This window comes from Ictidomys tridecemlineatus, unplaced genomic scaffold (genome assembly GCF_052094955.1).
Source record: "Ictidomys tridecemlineatus isolate mIctTri1 unplaced genomic scaffold, mIctTri1.hap1 Scaffold_4331, whole genome shotgun sequence".
Lineage (NCBI taxonomy): Eukaryota > Metazoa > Chordata > Mammalia > Rodentia > Sciuridae > Ictidomys > Ictidomys tridecemlineatus.
In genome coordinates this window covers 25912-46370 of record NW_027522803.1, presented here as the reverse complement: position 1 = coordinate 46370, position 20459 = coordinate 25912, and the positions used below count along the sequence as shown (strand labels likewise).

General features: G+C 65.4%; 1 protein-coding gene across 1 annotated transcript in view; it reads left to right on the top strand.

The window, feature by feature from the left end:
* Positions 1–648: 648 nt before the first annotated feature.
* The window catches only part of LOC144373567 (anoctamin-1-like), a gene marked incomplete at its 3' end in the record, with an annotated part of 38406 nt that continues 18595 nt past the window's right edge, over positions 649–20459 (top strand). Inside the window, exons 1-5 of the mRNA XM_078036588.1 lie at positions 649–872; positions 8478–8813; positions 17302–17400; positions 18080–18231; positions 19409–19463. Coding sequence (XP_077892714.1) covers positions 765–872; positions 8478–8813; positions 17302–17400; positions 18080–18231; positions 19409–19463 — 750 coding nt within the window. The remainder of the gene's footprint in view (positions 873–8477; positions 8814–17301; positions 17401–18079; positions 18232–19408; positions 19464–20459) is intronic.

Below are 20459 nucleotides of genomic sequence, written 5' to 3'. Positions count from 1 at the left end.
GGGCAGGGGGCACAGGTACTGCAGTGGACAGGGGACAGGGGTCACAGGTACCACTGGGGCAGAGAGGATGGTGGTGGGAAGAAACCAGTGAAGGTGTGTGTGGTGGAGGTGAAAAGCCACAGCTGGCAGGCGTTTGCCAGGGGTGGAGAGCAAGGGGCAGGGAGGTGTTCCTGGCCTCAGTCTCAGAACTGTCTCCCCTGCCCAGCGTTTGCAGCTGGCCCGCGCGGGGACTTACATTTAAGGTAGGGCTACAGAAGTTCCCCGCTGGTCTGAAAACCCTTTCCACCCTCAAAAAAAGAAAAAAGAAAAGAAAATCCAAAGGGGCACTTACCCCGGATAAAAATAAAACTTGGAGGGGCCCGCAGGAATGGAATACCTTCTTCCTGTGTTTAAATTTCTACGGAAAATCTGACCCGCGTGGCCGCCGCCCCTGCCCTGAGCGGGCGGAGTGCGCTTATATCTTTAAGGAAAGGAGTCAGGCGGGCGTCCAAGTTCCCGACCAGGCGCGGGCGGCCTCGGCACCAGCAGCCAGGTGGCGGCGCGGTCGGCCCGGGGGAGGGTCGGGCGCGCCCCGCACGGTGCGCGGCCCGGGCGGGCGGGCGGCGGGCGGAGCGGGCGGCGGCCACGTCCCCTGCGGCCGGAGCGCGGGAAGGCCGGCCCCCTGCGAGCGCGCCGCGAACGCTGCCGTCTCCCTTGCAGAGGCCGCCGGGGCCGTGGATGGGGAGGGCGCGCCGCCCGGCGGTCCCAGCGAACAGGCTGCCACGATGAGGGTCAACGAGAAGTACTCGACGCTCCCGGCCGAGGACCGCAGCGTCCACATCATCAACATCTGCGCCATCGAAGACATCGGCTACCTGCCGTCCGAGGGCACGGTGAGTGCGGGCGGCCGCGACCGGGCGGGGCGGGCCGCGCACCTGCGCCGCGCGCCCAGGGCGGCGGCCGGGCAGCGGCGGCGGCGGCGGCGGCGGGGCCTTGCGTGGCTCCCGGGCGCCCTGTCGGTGCCGCGCGGGGGGCGCCCACCTGCGCACGTGCGCCAGCCGGAAAGCCCTTCACGGGCGCGGCGCCCACCCCCGAAACCCAGCGCCCAGGGACCGCGTCCCCACTCGCAGCCCCCAGCCTGAGCGCATGGCCCAGGGCAGGTGCTGGGACCCTCCCCTCCAGGCCCGGGCCAGGGTGCCGTTGGGGGCCGTGGGGGTGGCGTTAGGGGACAAGGGCGGAGGCCGGGTTGGCAGCCGCCAGGCCCCACCGGCGGCCCCACCTGCCAGGACGCGTCCTGCCCGGGACGCTGAGCCCCGCGCGGGAACTCTCAATGCCCACGGCAGCCGGCGGGCACGGAATTGCTTTCTGTGAGCCGTCCGGCGGAGGCAGGAGTCAGGGCGCTGGCGAGAAGCAGGTCACGTGTTTGGGGACCCCTTTGCCGAGCTCCTCTCTAGCCCCATGACACTCCCCAGGGTTGGACCCAGCAGTTCACAGGGATCCTCTGGGGGCAGAATTCTCCCAAGAGGAGTTTGACTTACAGGACTAAAGTTTGCCGGGAGAGGGCTGTGACCGCGGGAGGGGGGGGCGGGGCGCTCGCTGGGACCTAAGAGCAGAATCCCCCTCCCCTCCCGCCCTCTGCAGCCCCCTTCAAGGCTCCTCCCAGACTTTGCCCAGGACCTAGCCGCTGCCGCTGCCGGAGATGGGGGTTGTCCTGGCCTGTCCCTCTAGCCTGGGGGCTGGAGAGCTTGGGGAGGGCCCTGTGCGAGGTGCAGGGCGGGGCATGCGCAATGTCAGGAGTCGCAGTCTTCCCGGGAAGGCCAGACCTGGGCTTTGGTCAGACCTGGCACTGTGGGAGACCCAACCCTGGGCACCAGGTGAGGGAGGAATTCAGGCTCCTCCTGACCTGGGCTTGCAGACAGCAGCAGGGAGCGCCCAGCCGGGAGTGCTGGTGGAGAGCTGCTCCGCTCACCTTAGAAGCTTTTGAACAGAGCTGTGCAGGCTGCACAGGCCCCTGGGCACCACAGAGTGAGATGGGGAGGGCTCTGCCCTTCCGGAGCCTGAGGAGTACAGATGGAATGTTACCCATTTCCCGGGACAGTGACAAAGGACAATTCTGTAGTGCTGGGCCAGCGCTGTGTCTTGGCTTGTTTAACTCACAACAAATGTGTGGGGTAGGTGCTGTTACCATACCAGGACACTGAGGCCCAGAGGGGACGATGACCTACTCTCTCACCAGCTGGGCAGCAGCTAGGGAGGGCCTCAGAGACAGGCAGGTGGCACAGGAGGGCTGGCTGGGCGCGGACATCCTGGTGGGGACTCCAGGCAGCCAGCGCAGGATGATGAACAGACCAAGGTGTTGGGAGTGTGGACGCACACGGCTTGATGGGGACTTGGTGTGGCTGAGAAGTGGAGTCTGAGACAGTGGCCCCTGGCTGGCGGTTCAGCTCAGGGACCACTTGCTTATCCCCACCCAGCAAGCATCTGTCTCCCGGACCAGGTGAGGTTCCCCACGTCCAGAGAGGCCGCTCAGCCCTGTGCTCGGGATTCACAGTCCAGAAACATGAGGGTGGGCTCGGGCCAGACCAGCGAGCCTTTCTTGCACTTACTGTCTTCACTGGGCTTGGAGGACTGTGGACGGGCAGCAGCTCTGGGGCCAGGGACTTGTTGGGGCAGGGCAGGCGGGATGATAGGAGAAGCCTCCGGGGTGCCCAGCACAGCTCCGTCTAGCCAGTGCTGCTCAGTCCTACCCAGAGCTGCTCAGCAAAGGGGGCTCTGTACAGGCACCCATGAGTGGGCATGGGATGCATTCCCATGGCTCCTGTCCTGTCCCCCATGTGCATCCCAAATGTGCACATGTAGGCCACAGAATAAGTCCCTCCCCTCCAGGCTAAGGTTTCCCAGACCCTGTGTGTCTGCCTTCCTCCCCGCGATCAAGGGTGGAAAGCCCGCGTGTCCACACAGAGGCAGGAGTAAGAAGGAATAGCGCTAAGGCCCGAGGCAGGTGGAAGCAGCGACGTCATTAAGTTTGCTTTACATCAATCCTTGAATGTCTTCACCTTCCAACCACTGGCCACCAGCAGCCTGGGATCTGTGTGCTCCAGTGAGCCATTCGCCCAGAGACACCTGGCGCAGGTGTCTGCCCACCTGCTGAGATGAGCGCTCTCACTGCTTCTCTGCCACGGGGTGGCCTGTTACCAGGTGTGCCCAGAGGTATAAGTCCATACGCGGTGCTGATGACCTCATCTAAAAAACTTCCTTGAAATCAAAGTGGAGTTGAAACCCACGTTCCACTCCAGGCTGAAATTCCAAGAGCCTCAAAACCAAAAGCCGACCGCGGGTCTCTGGTTTCATTGCTCTTCGTTTTCCAAGACGGAGAACACGGCGGACTCCCTCGGAATGGCCTTCCTTTCCCAGCTGCATGAGCTCAGCTCCGGGGCCCAGCGGCAGGGACAGTTGACCGGGAGGACCCGGGGGTCGAGCTGCGGACAGGGCTCCCTGGTCTGCCCTTTCCCCACCTTTCTGGAAGTGGCCGGTGGGCGAGGTGGGCCAGCTGCGGCCGCCCTTTCTGCCTGGTTGTGCTGCCTGGGACGGGGCTGTCAGGATGTGCCTGCTGTGAGGGGACCTTTGTCCTCCTTGCCCAGCTCCTCTGCTCCGCTCTTTTCCTGTCTTTTCTGGGGAGCTCTGCGCTCAGGAGCACTGCCCGCCCCAAGTACCCAGCAGTGACCCTGGGACGTCTTCAGGCCCCACAAGCATCCTGGGACCTGGTCAGGAGACGTTTTCAGCCCCTCCCACACATCAGAACGGAGGCTCCTGGTGGGGGGTGTCCGTCAGCCGCCCAGCCTGGCATCTGCTGGCCCCAGACCCAGCGCCTGCAGTTCGTCAGGCTCCCTGCATCCTGCATTCCACAACCTCGTCTTCAGTCCCAACCATGAGGAAGTCCCCAAAAGGTGTCCCAAGGGCACCTGCCTGTTCCTAGGGGCAGGGATGAGAGATTCGGAGCCTCTCCCAAGCTTCAGACCCCTGTTCCTCTCACTGCAGTGTTCCTCTGCCTTCTTGTCCTGGTCTCCCCACAGCCACACGGCGCTGGGCATCTTCCCTGGACCCTGCCTGTGCCTGGCTCCCCGACTCCCCGAGCCAGCTTAGAGTGGCCCCAGGGGCCACCCAGGCTCTAGAGAGCCCACACTTTCTGTCTAGTGGTTGCTGTCCACTAACCCTAACTGAAGTAGGCTTTTTCCTGTTTTATAAAACTAAAGACCTAAACAGACAAAGCAACTTACCCAGGACCACATAGCAAATCAAGGATGAGGTCCAGCCCCGGGGTTCCCCAACAGGGCTTAGTCACTGCTCCACCTTTCACTTGTGGTCCACTCTGACCATGAGATTATTTTCTCCTGTCTCCCCCTGGTTCGTTTTTTGGGCATGTGACTCAGTTCCCAGCGAGACCAAACTTCTGTTGAGGATTCACTCGCTGCAGGGCCTATTGTAAATTCTAAAATGAAAAGTAAGACATGGGGGCTGGGGAGGTGGCTCAAGCGGTAGCGCGCTCGCCTAGCATGCGTGCGGCCCGGGTTCGATCCTCAGCAGCACCATATACCAACAAAGATGTTGTGTCCGCCGAGAACTAAGAAAAAATAAATAAATGTTAAAATTCTCTCTCTCTCTCTCTGTCCCTCTCTCTCACTCTCTCTTTAAAAAAAAAAAAAAAAAAAAAAAAAAAAAAAAAAAAAAAAAAAAAAAAAAAAAAGAAAAGTAAGACATGGAATCCTCCCAACACCCCTGGGGGAGGGTCCTATCAAATGTGGGAGGTCTTAGGAATGTGGAAGCACAAAGAGGTTGAGCCCCGTGTCTGGGGCAGCACAGCTCCTGACAAAGCTGGTCTTTGAGCACAGGAGGGTGATGTCATCCTTGGTCAGGCCTCTGGCTCCCTCTCCCTCCCCAGGCTGGGAAGTGCCCCTGCGGTGGGCAGCGTGCTCCTCTCTGCGGCCCCTATGGACAGGCAGTGCTGTCTATACTGAGCCAGGGGTCCTGGCGGCTCCTAGGGACTGTCCCTGCTCTGCTTCGATGGCTGTCTGCACTTCCCCCTTTCCCTGCGAGCTGTTTGCTGACTAGTTCAGTGTCCACCACCACCTCTGCTGACCAGGAGTGTCCCATGGGCCCCGTAGGCACCGAGCTGATTGGTAGCTGGGTTCTGGGTGCAAGTGTGTCAGGGCAGGGCTCAGGGGCCTCTGTGGGTCGAGAATGTGCAGCTGGTGGTTCCCAGGTGGCCCCGGCACAGCAGGCCTGCGTTGGTCCTCCCTGGGTCCCGGACACAGGAGGCCCCACAGGGGCCCTAGCTGGCCCCACAAGGCTGAGAGGGAGGGGGCACGGGGCGGGTACACGTGGGGCCAGCACAGGGCCTGGGAAGGGTGGGAAGAAGGAGAGGTGGGCAGGGGGACAGAAAGCACAGGCCAGACCCCAGCCGAGCCCCGGGGGGCCACAGCGGGTGCCCTCAGCGTCCACACTGCCCTCTTGCCCTGCTGGGTGTGCCCCTTCCCATGCACCATGCCCACATCTGGCAGGGCCTGGCATTGGGGTGGCCTTGTGCCCACTGCACAGGGAGGAGGGGACAGCGACTCCCAGGCCGGCTTGGTGACTGTGCCCTGACCTTCATGTTGAGAAGGCGCCTCTGCCCTGGGCCTTGGATGGAGCAGGTGACAGGGATAGCCCCCAGGCACTGTCCCGGCACGTTTTGGACCTGCTCCTGCTGAGCTCTGCAGGGTGGCCGGGTGGTCATCAGTTCAGCTGTCCCTCCTGGCCGGGGAGGCAGCTTGGGTACCCTCCCCGTCCTGCAGAGCCAGACCTGGGGCTCAGAGGGACCTGGCGCCTCACCCAGGCCTTGGAGCTGGAGAGGAACCAAGTCCAGCCTGGGCCTGGGCCTGGGCCTGGGCCTGCCCAGAGGGACCCGCAGCCCAGGGTTGCCTCAGCCTCCCTGGCCTGCACCTGCCTGCTGTGGGTCCTGCCCCCACTTAGCCATTGCCTTCTGGCCCCAGCAGCAGGGGACGGAGGTCAGTGCAGAGCTGGGCACTGGGTGGCCAGTGGGGCTTCAGCACCTGGGGCCACCAGGTGGGCAGCCGGGCTGACTGCATTTCCTGCGTGAGCCTCAGTTCCCTGCCGGTCAGCAGCAGGACCTGATCATGGTGCCCTCCGGTGGCTTGAGGGGACTGGGTGGGATGGCAGGCCCGTGCTGGGAGGTGACCCCGAATCCTGCTCCATCAAGGGCTGGAATGCCCCGTGGGGACGGTTTTGAGGCTGAGCTCAGTCCTCCCCTGCCCCATCCCCTTGGGGCCTCCTCGCCTGCTGGCCTGGGCCTCGGGCCCCAGCGTGAGCTCCAGTGCCCCTTGCTGGTGGCAGGTGTGAGGCACTGTGGTCTCCCAGGTGCACAGTCTGTCCCTGGGCTGGGGCTTATCTCCTGTCCTCAACCCCCCCCCAAGCCACCTGCCCACACAGGTGTGGTCCTGGCCATGGACCACATGAGCACCTGGGAGGGTCCCCCACAGGAGCAGGGTGGAGGGTCCCATGCTGTTGCCGGGTCCTCTGAAGGTGACTCTGAGTTACGTAGAGCAGACGTGACGGACAGTTCCAGCCTCCTGCTGGCTTCAGGTGGTGGTGAGGCCCAGCCTCCCCTGGAGGCAGCACCTGGACCAGGGAAACTGAGATGCTGGGGGCCCGGGGCCACCTGCCCCAAGGAGGCAGGAGGCACAAGAGCCTGCCATCAACCCGACTGGAGGCTGGGCAGACCGGGCCTCCACCTGCCCACCACCCCTTCTCCGCGCCCTGCAGCCCAGCAGGCAAGGTCCTCAGGCCCAGTCTGTCCTCCCTCTCCCTGTGGCCCCACCCGTGCCCAGTGAGCCAGGTTCTGGAGACTGTGCGGACCCCTGTGCCCTGGGCCTGCCGCCCTCCGGCTGCAGCCAGGTCCCCAGCCCTCCACCCGGCCAAGAGCTGTGCAGCGTCGTGCACGGCGGGGAGCCGTTCCGGGGTCCAGGGGCCTGTACCTGAGGACTCCCCTCATTCCCAGGGAGGCCTCCTAGGTGCTGTGTGGCCAGTCAGGGCCAGGGCCAGGGCCGCCTGCTGGGCCGTGGCAGAGGCTGAGCTCTGTGAGGAGGCAGCCTGGGGCCTTCCCAGCCTCCTGCCTGGAGCAGCGGGGGCCTGGGATGGGATGGGGGGCCCTCAGGGGGGACGGGGGGCAGAGGGGGCTGGGGGCTGTGGTGGGGAGCACGGCAGCATGGCGGGATGGGGTACAGTGGCCAGTGGGTCCCAGAGGGGAGCAGAGGCTGCAGGCTCATCCTGGACAAGGGTCTGCTCACTTCTCCTCCAGCTGCTCTGTGCCCTGGGGAAGGGACGGCTGGGTCTCATGCAAGCTCAGGGGCACTCCAGGGCACTGGTCAGCGCAGGCTTCCTGGAGGAGGAGGCCAGCTGAGTGGGGGGCACTGGCAGCACCCCTGCTGGCCGCTGTGCTGGGAGGCCTGCGTCCACCCTGCGCGGCCCTGGCCCTCGTGGTGCCGAGAGCTCTGCAGGCTGCACCAGCTGGCCTCACCCCGAGGTCCTGAGCCCAGCGCGGCGCGCAGCTGGCCTGTGCTGACGCCAGCAGAACCCGAGGGCCCGGGCGTCGCGGTCCTGAGACCACGGCTCCCAGCCCGCCTGGCGCTTCCACCTAGCTCTGCCCGACGCCCTCAGGTCTTCGGACCAGGCGTCTGCAGGAGGCACAAGAGCCCTTGCTTCTCCCCGAGGGCAGCCTCTGGGCTGGGCATGGGTGGGGGCCTCGACGCCCCAGGAGCAGCAGAGACCCAGCGTCTTCCCCTCCCTCTGGGTACCGTGCCCCAGACGAGCCGCTGCCCACCGCAGGCCTGTCCTCTGGGCCCCTCCTGCCGCCTGCTCTGCCGTCCATCTGGGGACAGCCTCCTCGGAGCCGGCCAGCGCCTCCCCTTGACCTGATGGCGCGGTGTCGGGGGTCAGAGGCTGAGATGGCGCCTGCAGTTACCTGAGGGCCGCTGCCCTGCCTGACCTCGCTGGCCTGTGCCAGGTCCTTCCTAGAAGGTGGCCCTCTGCAGCTTTTTCCGTCTGGCCGCGCCGTGTCCCCAGGGACCCGAGGACAGGGTGTGGCTGGCAGCCAGCGGGCCTTCTAGAATGTCACCCCGCCCCTGTCCTGGTGTGGCAGCCCCAGGACAGAACCTGGCTCTCAGCAGGGGTCTTCTCTGTGTCCAGGGGGGTGGGCCCCGAGTCCCTGAGGTCGAGTCCCACGGCTGGCAGCCCTCCTAGGGGCCGGACCACCCAGCACGGCATTCCGTCTCGTGGGGCTGCTCTGCGCTGTCATTTTGGAAATGACGAGGAGACACTGTCCGAGTTGGGGACAGACACTGGCCCTTCCTGACCCTTTCCCGTCTGGGGGCCGTGGGCGGTGGCCCCCGAGGGCCCGGCCCCGGCCAGCCAGGTGACGGCCGCCTCCTCTCCTCCCCCCGCAGCTGCTGAACTCGCTCTCCGTGGACCCCGACGCCGGGTGCAGGTTCGGGCAGTACTTCCGGGATGGCCGGCGCAAGGTGGACTACATCCTGGTGTACCACCACAAGAGGCCTGCGGGCGCCAGGGGCCTGACCCGGAGGGCCCCGGCCAGCGACACGGCGCTGGGTGCTCGCCGCGTGAAGCAGGACCACCCGCTGCCCGGCCAGGGGGCCCCGGTGGAGGTGGACGCAGCGCCCGAGCCCCCTGTGGACTACCAGGAGGACGACAAGCGGTTCCGAAGGGACGAGTATGAGGGCCACCTGCTGGAGGCCGGCCTGGAGCTGGAGCGCGACGAGGACGTAAGGACCCTCCTGGACGGGGCGTGGGTGGGCTCTCCCGGCCCTGGGCAAGGGCCAGATGACAGTGCCACTGTCGCCACCCAGGAGGGCAAGGAAGAGTGTCTGTCAGCGCTGGAGAGCCCCGGGCCACCGGCCCAGGCGCCTCTGCTCTGTGCCTGCGCTGGCCTCAGAGCCGTGACCCGCGGGGGCCAAGCATTTCCTGTGTCTGTCGCTGCCCAGGGAAGGTTGTCCAGTCAGAGGGACAGAGGATGAAGCTGTCCTGGTGGTTTTCCTGGGTGACCTTGACCTTTCTCTGGGCCTCGGTTTCTGAGGTTGTCAACTGAGGAGTCTGGGTCCCTGCTCTGAGACCCATGATCGGGTAACTCTGTGCCCTGGATACCCCCCACCCCGGCCCAGCCAGGCCTGGCTGCTGTGGCCGCTGCAAATGCAACCACGTGCAGAGGGTGGCCTGGCAGCTGCTGCCTTCAGTGGTGATGACTGTGTGCTCCTCGGCTGATGTCTTAACCTCTCTGTGCCTCCCTGTGTGTGGGTGCCCTTGATGACCTGAGCGGGGGACGGGAAGCCCCTGCCCGGCTGAGCTGTCCCTGTGCAGATTAACCAGAAACGAGCAGAAGTCTCCAGCCCAGGCCAGGGGTGGGCCAGGAGTCCACAGCTGACGTGGGGAGCGGCCGAGGCAGCGTGGGTGTTGAAAACAAGGTTGGCTTGGGGTTAAGGGTCCTCGGCAGGAACTGCGTGTCCTCGAGTGACGAGTGCTTTTGGTTTGGTGACAGAAAGCCTTCAGAGCATCTCCACCCAGGGCTGTCCACCGGGGAGCCAGGGAGCCTGCCGGACACTGGGTCTCTCTGGGTCCACTCCTCCCGGGCCCGGCTGCCTGCAGGTGTGTGCGGGGTCCTCTCCGGGAGGCGTCCAGGTGTGTGAGGGCCTTGAACCGTTTGCCTGGCTCCGGCCCCGATCTGAGCTAATGAAGTTCAGGGAGCTCCTCCTGATGCTGAGGACTGTGGCCAGCACAGGTGAGCGCTGGTCCTCGGTCCCGAGCACCTGGGGAAGAGCCCCGTCTCCCCATCAGGACTCGGGGCCTCTGTGTACTTCCGTAGAGAAACCCACAGGGTGGGCCAGTTTCCAAACCCCCGAGGACCCCAGGCTCAGACCCCAGGCTGGAGTCCTCGACCCCGGCTGCTGGCATTCAGCATTTGGCAGCACCCCTGGGCTCTGCCTGGCCAGCTGACACTCCCAGGTGGGAGAGCCAGAGTGTCCCCGACATGGCCAAGTGTCCCTGGGGGCCAGAATCCCGCCCCCACCAGTTGAAGGAACCTGGCTTCGAAGGCAAGGAGAAAGAAGACCCAGAGGGGCCCAATGGTGGCCTGGCTCAGTGGCCTGGGGGGGGTGTCTCCAGGTGCAGGAGCAGCCTGGCCTCGCTCTCTGTGGGGTGCCTGTGTGTGACGACAGTGTGGCCCTGGATACAGCGGGCTGAGAGGTCACAGGGACAGGGCTCGCCTTCTCATTGGGGCCCCCACGACTCAGCATGTGATTCTGCCAGAAGGTGATCTGGCTGAAGGGACAATGGGGGTGGCTCTCAGGGACCAGATAACAGCTGAGTCGTCTCTTGCGGTGACAGACGGGTCTCCCCCCAGCTCTGGGGTTCTGTAGTCTAAAGTCTAGGAGTCGGGGCCCCAGGCTGCAGGGAGCCCTTCCCACCGTGCCAGCTCCTAGTGGCCTCACAGTCCTTGGCTGCTGGCCCCATCTCTCCTGTCCCTGCCTGGTCTTCACAGGGCCTCCCTCTGCTGGGTCTCCTGTGCGCCCTCTCCTCGTTCTGTTCAGGGCCACACTAGTCCAGTGTGACTTTGTCTTACCTTGGCCACATCCGCAAAGACCCTGCTTCCAATGAAGGGCACGGTCACAGGTGCCAGGGTCAGGGTATCTATGGGGGATACCGTGCAACCCCCCACCAGCTGAGCACCGTGGGATGGGGGCGTGGCTGGGGTGGCCCAGGCACAGAGGTGGCAGCCAGCCTGGGGGAGGCGTGGCCCCAGCAGGGCAGGGGAGATGGGTGGCCTGGGGCAGCAGCGGGGCCAGCTTGGCCTGGTGGCTTCCCTGCAGGGCCAGAGCGTGCACCAGAGGCCCTGGGGCCTGTCCCAGTGCCGGCTCTGACCAGGCCCCGAGGTCCTCCAAGGCCCCCACGTCCTCCAAAGCCCCCGCGCTGTTCAGTTCTCCACGGAGACCCCACTGCCTCCTGTGAGCCAGGAGCCCGCTGAGGGCTGGTGGCAAGTCCCAGACAGAAGTCCCAAATGCCTTGAAGAGGGAGGGGCCTTGGGTGGGCAGGAAAGGGCTGGCCACTCGTACCCGCAGGGTGGCTCTTAAAGTCAGCTGGAGAGGTGGGGGAGCTCTGGGACAGCCGAGGAAATGGCAGGGGGCCAGGAGGCCCGACTGAGGGGGCTTCCCGCCCCCTCCCCTGCCCTCCCTTTCTCGTTCTCTTGTCGTCCCCCCACTCCCCTCGTTCTCTGCCTCTCCCCCACTCTCCCCCACTCTGCCTCCCCTCTCCCTCCCCCAATCCCCTTTCCTCCCCCTCCCCCTCCCCCACCTCCCTGCGGGGTCAGCTTACGGCAGGAGTTGGTGGCCAACACGTCTCCTTGCAGTGAAAATCCATTACACTGTCAAGTCCAGCCTCAAAGCCTTGGACATGAAGAATGTCCAGGGTCATTGCAGAGCAGGCCACTGGCTGAAATCCCAGCAGTGTGGCGGGTGGCCGGGGCCCACACTGCCCTGACGTGGACTTGACCTGGCTTTGGAGGATTCTGTTGAGGACATGGACCCTCCGAGTCTTTTGCTCTGGGGGCTGTTGGGCCCCTGTGCCCGCTGGCCTGCTGCCGTCTCTGGGCGGGCTTCCCTGGGGCTGGTGGGCTAGCCGGCTGTCGGTCACTGGGGGCATCTGCTCCCCATCTTTGAGATGCTGCCCCTGAACAGCTAGTGGCTGTGGTTCTGTGGTAGGAAGGGGGCTGCTGTCACCCCACGCTGTGGGACATCACCCCACGCTGCAGGAGGTCACAGCCCCGGGCAGCTGCTCCCCGAGTTAAGAGGCACCCTCTCTGGGCCTCGGAGTCCCCGTTTGTAACGAGGAGCCGGGCGGCCAGTCCCCTGGACTGGAGGCCAGGGTGAGGGGCTGGCGTGGGCCTGGGGCTGGCCACAGGGCGGTAGGTACCTGCCCCCGCGAGGCCAACGCCTCTCTTCTCCACTCCCAGGGCACAGGAGAGAGCAGCAGCCGGGCCCCGCTTCCTGCCAGATGGGTCAGACTCAAGCCTGTGGGGGTCCCCCTGTTCAGGGGCTCCCACCCAGCCTCCTCCAGGGGACCGGGAGGACAGGGGCAGGATGCCCTGGTCACGGGAAGGGGAGGGGCCCTCTGATCCTTGCTGCTTACAGCAGGTTTTGAGGCAGGTCTGGGCTCGGTGGGCTGGGCCCTGGGGCGGGGTCACTCCTCACAGCCCTGGACGTGGAGGAGGCGGGGCTGGGGTCCTTGACGGCCAGTGGCAGGTCTCTCTGGCTTCTGAGGACAGAGAATAGGGCTTGGGGGTCTGGAAGCTAGCTGCCCAGGCCCATGGCTGCCCAGCCCCGAGTGAGGGGCCAGGCCGGGATGCCACCTGGACTGGGGTGCGGGGGACAGAGCTCCTGGTCCAGGGCTGGCGCAGAAGGCTGGCTCCTGACCCCCCGCCCCAGCTCCTCCACGGCCCTGTCCAGCCGCCTGTGGGAAGAGCAGGCGCGTCAGGGCCTCTCCTGGTCCCGGTGGTGCCTCTGCCACCCCCGTCACCGCAGGCTTTGTCTCCCGAGTCTTCTGCTAGGGCCAGAGCTGTGCGTGACGCTCCTGGTGGCTCCTTTGGTGACTTGGTGCCGTGGAAACGTTTCTGTGGCAGCGGATTCTGGACTTTTCTTTTTCAGCCGTATCTTCAAAGTCCCCGTGGATGGTGTCCAGGGGCCGCGGTGGTGTTGGGGGACCTTTGCCATCTGGCCGCTGTCCTGAGAGCCTTGGTGTCCATGCCCCGCGGGGAGGCGGCAGCCCTTAGGTTAGGAATCCCGTGGCCGCTGTGCGGGAGCCAAGCTGGCGGGAGCCGAGCTGGCGGGAGCGCCTGCACCAGGGACGGGGGGCGCCTGCGGCCCCAGGAGGCTCCGGTTCTCCTCAGGCTCCATTGATTCCTGGGAGTTCGGCTCGGTTCCTCTCCAAGCCGCAGCCGTCTGTCACCTCCCGCCCTTTAGCTTCTCTCCTCCTTGAGGTGGGGGGAGCTGACCCAGGGCCCGACTCCCAGGCACAGGTGCAGTATGGGTGGGGCTCCCGACCCTGCCCAGCCTGGGTCCCATCCTGGTCACCCACCCTGGAACCCTGCAGGGCTCCCAGGCCTGGGATGAAGGTGCCCTGTCCAGAGGGTGGCCCCGGGGCTGTGGTGAAGCCTCGTGCCCTCTCGGTGGCTCTCCCCCTCCCCTTCTGCCCCCGTCTCCTCTCTCTGTCAGGACAAACGAGATGACGAGCCTGTGTTTGGGAGGGTCAGGCGGATGGTAGCCTTGACGGTTCCACAGAGTGGACAGGCCACCACTGTCTAGCAAGAGCCACACCCGGCCTGCCCTCCTGCTCAGCCCCTGGGGTTACGGGAGGACGCTGTTCCTTGGTGGGGCACCTGACAGTGACCTCCAGGGCCCACATGTGGGGAGGTCTCCTTACCCCCGACCCCGTGGTTGGGCTCTGCCCCAGGTGACCACGTCAGTAGCTGCCCCAGGAGGACTCGGTGCTCCTTCACATTGTCACCTTGGAGGCCATGGTACCTGGCGCTCTTCTCACCCGCACCTTGTCCTGTTCTCCCGGGGGCTGACCCGGCCTCCCCGCCCACAGCGAGGCACGGATGCCAAGGCCTTTGATTGACAGGTCTGTCTTGCAGCGCCAGCTGTGGTCTGGCGGGCCTGGGCCAGAGCCCAGGTCGAGGGCTGAGGATGAAGGTGTCACAGCCTGTCCCTGCGTGGAGACCAGCAGCGCACCTGGTCCACCCCTGAGACCATGTCCACTGGTCTCCGCAGCCCTGAGACTGAGACTGGACACGGGGTCAAAAGGGGTTAGAAGGAGTCCTTCTCCTGAGGGAGGTGACACAGGACCCGGTGGCTCTGTCCCAAGCCTTGCCAGGTCTCCCTGTGCAGCGTGGACATGGCCAGTCATGACTGAGACGGGGAGTGTCCAGTTAGCGGGGGCTCTGCCTCACGTAGGCCCGAGCCCCGTGTTGAGGGCCTCCCTAGCCTGTAGGCCGGGCCCTGCCCTCGGGGACCGTGAGTGGAGGGCAGGAGAAGCCCAGCTGGAGTTCCTGTGGACACCCCTGCGGGCCCTCCCAGCCCCTGGACCTAGGTACCAGCGGGGGCTGGGGGCGGGGGAGGGCTGAGAGCCGGGCGACCAGCTGGGGCCCAGAGGGCACTCTGTCAAGGTGGCCCCTGCCCGCTCCCCTGGCTCAGCAGACGCCGCCCTCCAGCCCAGGGCACCGCCTGCCCCAGCTCACATCTCACCCGAGGCCGGTGCCCGCAGAAGGGCAGGCGATGCCAGGCCAGCCAGCCAGCCATGGGAGCCCTCCACGGGCCCCCGATGGACGTGCAGGCCACAGGCAGCAGGAGGGCTGGGGGAGGGGCGCCTTGGCGTCCCTGGCCACCACAAGTCTCCCGCAGGGAACTCTGCGTTTCTGTTTGTGATCTTCTGAGGGCCCTGGGACCGGAACGGCTCTGGGGAGCTCAGAGCTGGTGTGCGCTGGGCTCGGGATGGCAGTGTCCACTCTGCTCTGCTCAGCCTGCCCACGCCCCCCACCTCCTGTGGCTGGGGACTCGGGGTCCTGGTGCTGTCCCGCACAGAGCCTGGTGACCGGCCAGGCGTGGTGCCCTCTCCCCCGACCCCAGGCCTGACTCTCCGCACTGGTGGACCTGTGGCCTCAGACACCCCCAGGCCAGGGGCCAAGCCAGACAGAACCTGCCCGCCTGGGGTCTCGGGGCTGGGGATGGGGGCCCGGCTGTCCCCGGGTCTTCCTGCCGTGGGGGGCTGTGCCGTGCTGGGTACCACGCTTCAAAACGTGTTTTTTTCTGAATCGGTCCCAGGACCTCTCCCCCAAATCTCACCAGATGTTTCCCTGGAGGGACCCCCCTCAACAGGCAGGGAGCGCGCTCCCCCGGGGGAGAGGGGAGCAGACGCTGGCCTGGTCACCCCCACAGACCCCGCGGGGACTCTGGGGGCAGGGTTCAGGTCTCTGCCTGCGGTGAGCGGTGCACAGAAACCCATCTGGGCTTGTAACAGAAGCAGACTCTGCCACATGTGGGCTGGGGACACTCCTCTCCCCTGACTCGGGTGTCCCATGATGTCAGCCCATGAGTCACCAGTACCGGGGACCCTTTGTGGCTGGGGAAATGCTTTGAACTTCTCAGCAGGGCAGGCGTGGTCTCAGCTGCCTTGTGGTCAGGGGGAGGCGGTCCTGAGCTCGGCCTGCCCCTGCCGGTCGGGCCACTGCGTTGGGCCTGCTATGGGCACCCGAGGCCCCTGGCTCTGTCAGTTGGTTTTTTATTGCTCCGTTTACAGATGAGGAAATGGGCACAGAGAGGTTAAGCCACTTGCCAGAGACCACACAGGGGCAGAGCAGGAATCGAACCAGGGCAGCTGGAGGACGGAGGCCTCTACCCCTGAGGGCCCTGGAGGCCCCCTCCAGCCCCTGCCAAGAACCACGCATGGTCCCCAGAGGGCGTCCAGGGCAGTGCCTGCTACCTTCCAGCCTTGGGCTCCAGGCTCCCCAGGAGTGCCCCACCCTGCACACCTCTGAGCCAGGCCATCCGCCTGCACCTGGAGTGCCCTGGTCCTTCCGTGCCCTTGAAGCGGCTCAGCCCCCTGCCAGGCCTGTGCTTCTGCACACTGGCCCTGACCGTTCAGGCAGGCTCCTGCACAAGTCTCTACGGGGCCTGCAGCTGCCAGGCCTCTGAGGGGTGGGCGGAGGGGTGCGCGTGTCTCGGGCCCACGCACACGTGCCCTTGTTTGGAAGAAAGGTCTTTCGGAGGGAAGTAGAGAGGCATTTCTGGAAGCAATAGGCCCACCCAATCCAGTAGGAGAGAGACCCTAAACCCAGTGGAGGGAGGAACAGAGGGGACAAGTCACAGAGGGCAGACGGCCAGGAGATGGCAGAGCCAGGGTTGGAGTGACATGGTCACTAGCCAGGGAACATCTGGAGGCCCCAAGGCCTGGGGAGGCAGGAAGCACGTGCCCCGGCCTTGGACAGGGCTCAGCTCTGCGCACTCCTGAAGTTTGGGTGGTGGCCTCGGGGACTGGGCTTGTGTTTCTGTTGCTTCTGAGCCCCATGGCTCGGGTCACAGCGGTCCCAGGACACTAATGCGACAAGCTGGCCTGCTCGGTACCTCTGTGCCTCAGTTTCCCTTCTGCACCGTGAGCCCAGCCGCAGGCCTACCTCACCTGCCACGATGCATGAGAGGCGGGGCTGGCCACAGGCACCTGGCGGTCGTCCATGGCAGTGGCCGCTTACTCCCCGTCCTTCTTCTCTTTCATGCACCCCATACATGGGTGGTCCCTGCTGTGGGGGGCCAGCTCCTGTCGGCAGAGCAGGCCACGTCCAGGTGCACCCAGGCCTGTGCTGGTGCGGGGGGGGCATGGGGTGTGGCAGTGAGTCTCATCACCAACACTCATGCCTGCCGGTGGGCGGTCAGCAGAGGCAGGAGAGAGAAGCAGAGAGGGGCCTGGTGTCAGGAGGGGTCCCCTTCCCCCGAAGGGCTGGTGCGGGGTCCCAGGGCCGCGTGGCTCCTCAGGACCTCTGCGCCAGGCCAGAAGCTGTGAGGCCCCTGGGCACGCGCCCTGGGTCTGCTCTCGCTGGGGGCGTGAACTCTGAGATGCCTTGCTCTCGGACGTCCCCCACCCAGGCTTTGGCTCCGCCGCGGCGGGCTGTGGCTGTGGTGCCCTGTGGCCTGTGCGTCACCGTTATTCAGGACCAGGGACATGAGACTTGTCCCAGCTTCAGTGGGGGCTGGGACATGCGCCTGGGCCTGCACCCGGTGGCTCGCGGGAGAAAGAGGCCTGAGCAGACCAGGACCCCAGGAGGTGGCTGTGAGCGGGCAGAGGTGGCCCCGGCTGTGGAGGGAAGGTGCCCAGAGGATGGGCAGAGACCTAGGGGCCCTGAGTGTCCTGGTCCATGGCCTGGGCTGCTTTGGGGGCCCTCGACTCAATTTCCCTGAAAACTCCCTTTGGGTTTCGGAGCCTCTGACCCCAGTGCTGCCCACTGGGCCCTCCCCTGGGGGAGTCCCTGTAGCCCTGTGCTGTCACCGACTGCAGGGAGGACACCCCTGCAGGAGCCTCGAGCTGTGTCCAGGGTGAAGTGGGTGATGGGCGCCGACGCCCGCGCAGGAGCTGCCCCGCAGTCCCCGGACCCCAGAAGTACCCGGGGCTCTTGGCGGGCGAAGCCCACCCTGACCGAGACCCTTCTTCTCTCTCTAGACTAAAATCCACGGGGTGGGCTTCGTCAAGATCCACGCCCCCTGGAGTGTGCTCTGCAGAGAGGCTGAGTTTCTGAAATTGAAGATGCCAACAAAGAAGGTCGGTGGTGACGCTTCTCCTCCAAGATACGCCGCGGGTTGAGTGTCACCCAGACGCCTGGCCACGGGGTGTCTCCCCACGAGGCTCTGAGTTGTTCAGAAAAGTCAGGGTCAATTGCCACCCCCAGAAGGGCAGCGAGGCTCAGGGGTGACGGAGCCTCCTGGGGGTCCACGTCCTGATGGTGGAGAACGTGACCCAGCGCTGGGTGGTGTCCAGAGACCCCAGACCACATCCCACCCGAAGGCCGGCGCACAGAAGCCGCCTCCCGCCGTGGGGCTGGGTCACGAGCTCAGACGCAGCACGCTGAGCCGGGGTCTTTAATGCCTGGAGGTCTCGGCTGTTTATCAAATCCAGTGTGATTACGTGTCCTGCCCCGGCTTGTCCTCGTGGTGGCCGAAGGGCAGCTGGACAGTGAGGCTGAGCCTGGCGTCACTGGCGGGGGGCTGACGCGGGGTCAGCGGCGAGTCGGCCCGGCTTCTCCTGCCCACCGAGGCCCTCGGATCCCCTCCTTGGAAACGAAAAACAAGTCCGAGAGGTTTCCTGGAGTGTGGCCCACCGAGCCCCTGCCCGAAGCTCCTGAATCGTGGAGGGTTGGTTCAGAAGGGAGCCCAGCCCTGTGCCGTCCCAGGAGAGGCCCCGGGTCAGGGCTCCGCCGCGTGACGCCTGTCCCCCTCTGCAGATGTACCGCATGAGCGAGACGCGCGGCCTCCTGAAGACCCTCAGCTCCGTCCTGCAGAAGATCACCGACCCCATCCAGCCCAGGGTGGCCGAGCACAGGCCCCAGACCATGAAGAGACTCTCCTACCCCTTCTCCCGGGAGAAGCAGCACCTGTAAGTGGCCCCTCCCCGCGGGACCCGCTCTTTGACCCCAGCCTCCAGCGTGACTCCCGCAGGTGACGCTGATGCTCCTCTCCCAAGGGAAGGGGGCCTGGGGCCTCGGAGGGCTCGCGGCCCGAGGGGGACCTGTTGAGCCCAGAAGTGGCCGCGGACGTGGGTTCTGAGCTCACCGAGAAGCTGAGGGAGGGGCTCGCTGGGGTGTGGCTCTGGGAAAACCACATGGGCCCTGGCCTGGGCCCCAGAGCAGAGACCCCGGCGTCCTCCTCCTGCCCCGCTCGGGCCCTTGGGGGGCAGGTCAGTAACCACCCCTGCTGTGGCCCGGGCAGCCAGAAGCCAAGCAGCTCAGGGAGGAAGGGATCAGAAGGTGTCCCCAGCGTAGTCCCCTGGCCCTGGGGACCCATGGCCACGCCGTGTTGCCTGGCAGTGCTGCGCCCCTTCTGGAACCTCCTGCCTCCTCTGCTCCCCAGGGCAGTGGGCGTGGCCACCTGGGTCAGCAGCAGCTGCTTGGCCTCTGCCCGGCCTGCTGGGTGCAGCAGGAGCGGGGGCAGAGGAGGAGCGCCACCCCTGGGCCTGGGGACCCAGGGGCACATGTAAGGTGCGTCCCAGGGCAGGGGCCACCTCAGGCCTCATGGGTGGACAAAGGGGCAGGGCAGGCATGAGCCTCGCCCAGGACTGGGCTTGCTGCCCTGGGACACGTACGTAGCTGGGCCATCCTGCCTGGTGGAGGCTACCCAGAGAGAAGGAAGCCACCCCACCAGCCCAGGGCAGGGCACCAGAGGTGGTGCCCCCTCCCTGCCTGGCCCCGTCCCTCCCAGGGCCCCTCTGCTCTCGGGAAGCCTCAGACAGTCTCCGTGCTACCCATGATGTTGAGACCCCAACTGCTGGTTTTCTAAACCGGACCTGGCTCACAGTAGGATGATACTGTCCCTGTCCCCCAGGGCTGAAGCAGAGACTTTAAGTGCTACCAACTCAGGATGTCACCGAGGGCGAGCAGCATCCTCAGGGAGGCCTCAGGCCGCTCCTGCCCCTGTGGCCACTTCCCACTAACCTGGGTCTCAGAGCCATGTCCAGGGCAGAGCCTGCCCTGGTGCCCCAGGTGGACAGACCATGCCTGGCATGTGACAGTCTCACATCTAACAAACGGCCCGTCTCCTTCCCTGTCTTTCAACAGATTCGACCTCTCTGATAAGGATTCCTTTTTCGACAGCAAAACCCGGAGCTCCATAGTAAGTGGCGCGCCGTGGAACGGCCTCTCCAGCAGGGTGGCCCTGGGGACGGCAGTGATAATTTCATTTCAGTGAAACTCCTCTGGGTGGGAGCCGCCTCTAATTGTCTGTGACAGAGATAATTAGGATAATGAACTGAGAGGGCAGCAAGTGACCCAGGGGATGGCCAACAGGAGGAGGAGCCTGAGGCAGGACAGAGCAGCAGGAGGGCAGGGAGGGAGACCTGTGCAGTCCCACACCTGGGGGGGCCTCTGGGCGGCTCCCGAGTTCCCCAGGCCTAGCTGTGGGTCCCTGGCACGGCTGTCCGAGCAGGAGGAATGGGCCGTGGGAGCCAAGTTCATGCGCTTGGATATATTTCCAGGCCTTTGCCAGAGAAGCAAACCCAGTTTGAAATCCGAGCAGGCCACCCTGCTCTGCTCAAGGTACAGCCTGCTGTTTATCCATCGGCCGCCAACTGTGCCCCCGCCAAGCTGGGCTGTGCGTGGCTCAGGCCCCAATTTCTATCTAAACAAGAAATTAGCCTTGCAGCCAAGTCACGGCCGCTCTCTCCTCCCTGCCCAGACGCCCAGCCTGCTGGCCAGGCAGAGGCCAAGGGCCGAGAGGACACTGCCTAGTTGACCTGGGGCAGATAACCAGCCCTCGCCACTGTCATCCCCAGACTGGCCGGCGGCCAACTGCTGGCCCGTGGCACAGGTCACGTTGGGGCGGCCCAGGTCCTGTCCACCCTCTTCCCGTCCCCAGCCCTGTGCCCTCGGGCGGGTCCTGGAGCCTGCTTCGGTCCAGGTGAGGCTTGCTCTGCCTGCTCCCTGGGGCAGCCGGCAGGACAGTCACGCGGGCACCGCGCTGGGGACTAAGGCACCGCCGTGGTTCCTGTTACTAATGGAGCTGCTGATGGAGTTTTGCAATTACATCTCCTGATAATAAGCAGCAAGGGGCTGGAGCGAGGGCATCGCCCCCACGGGCTCGGGGCTGGCACGTCCCTCGGATGTCAGCCGC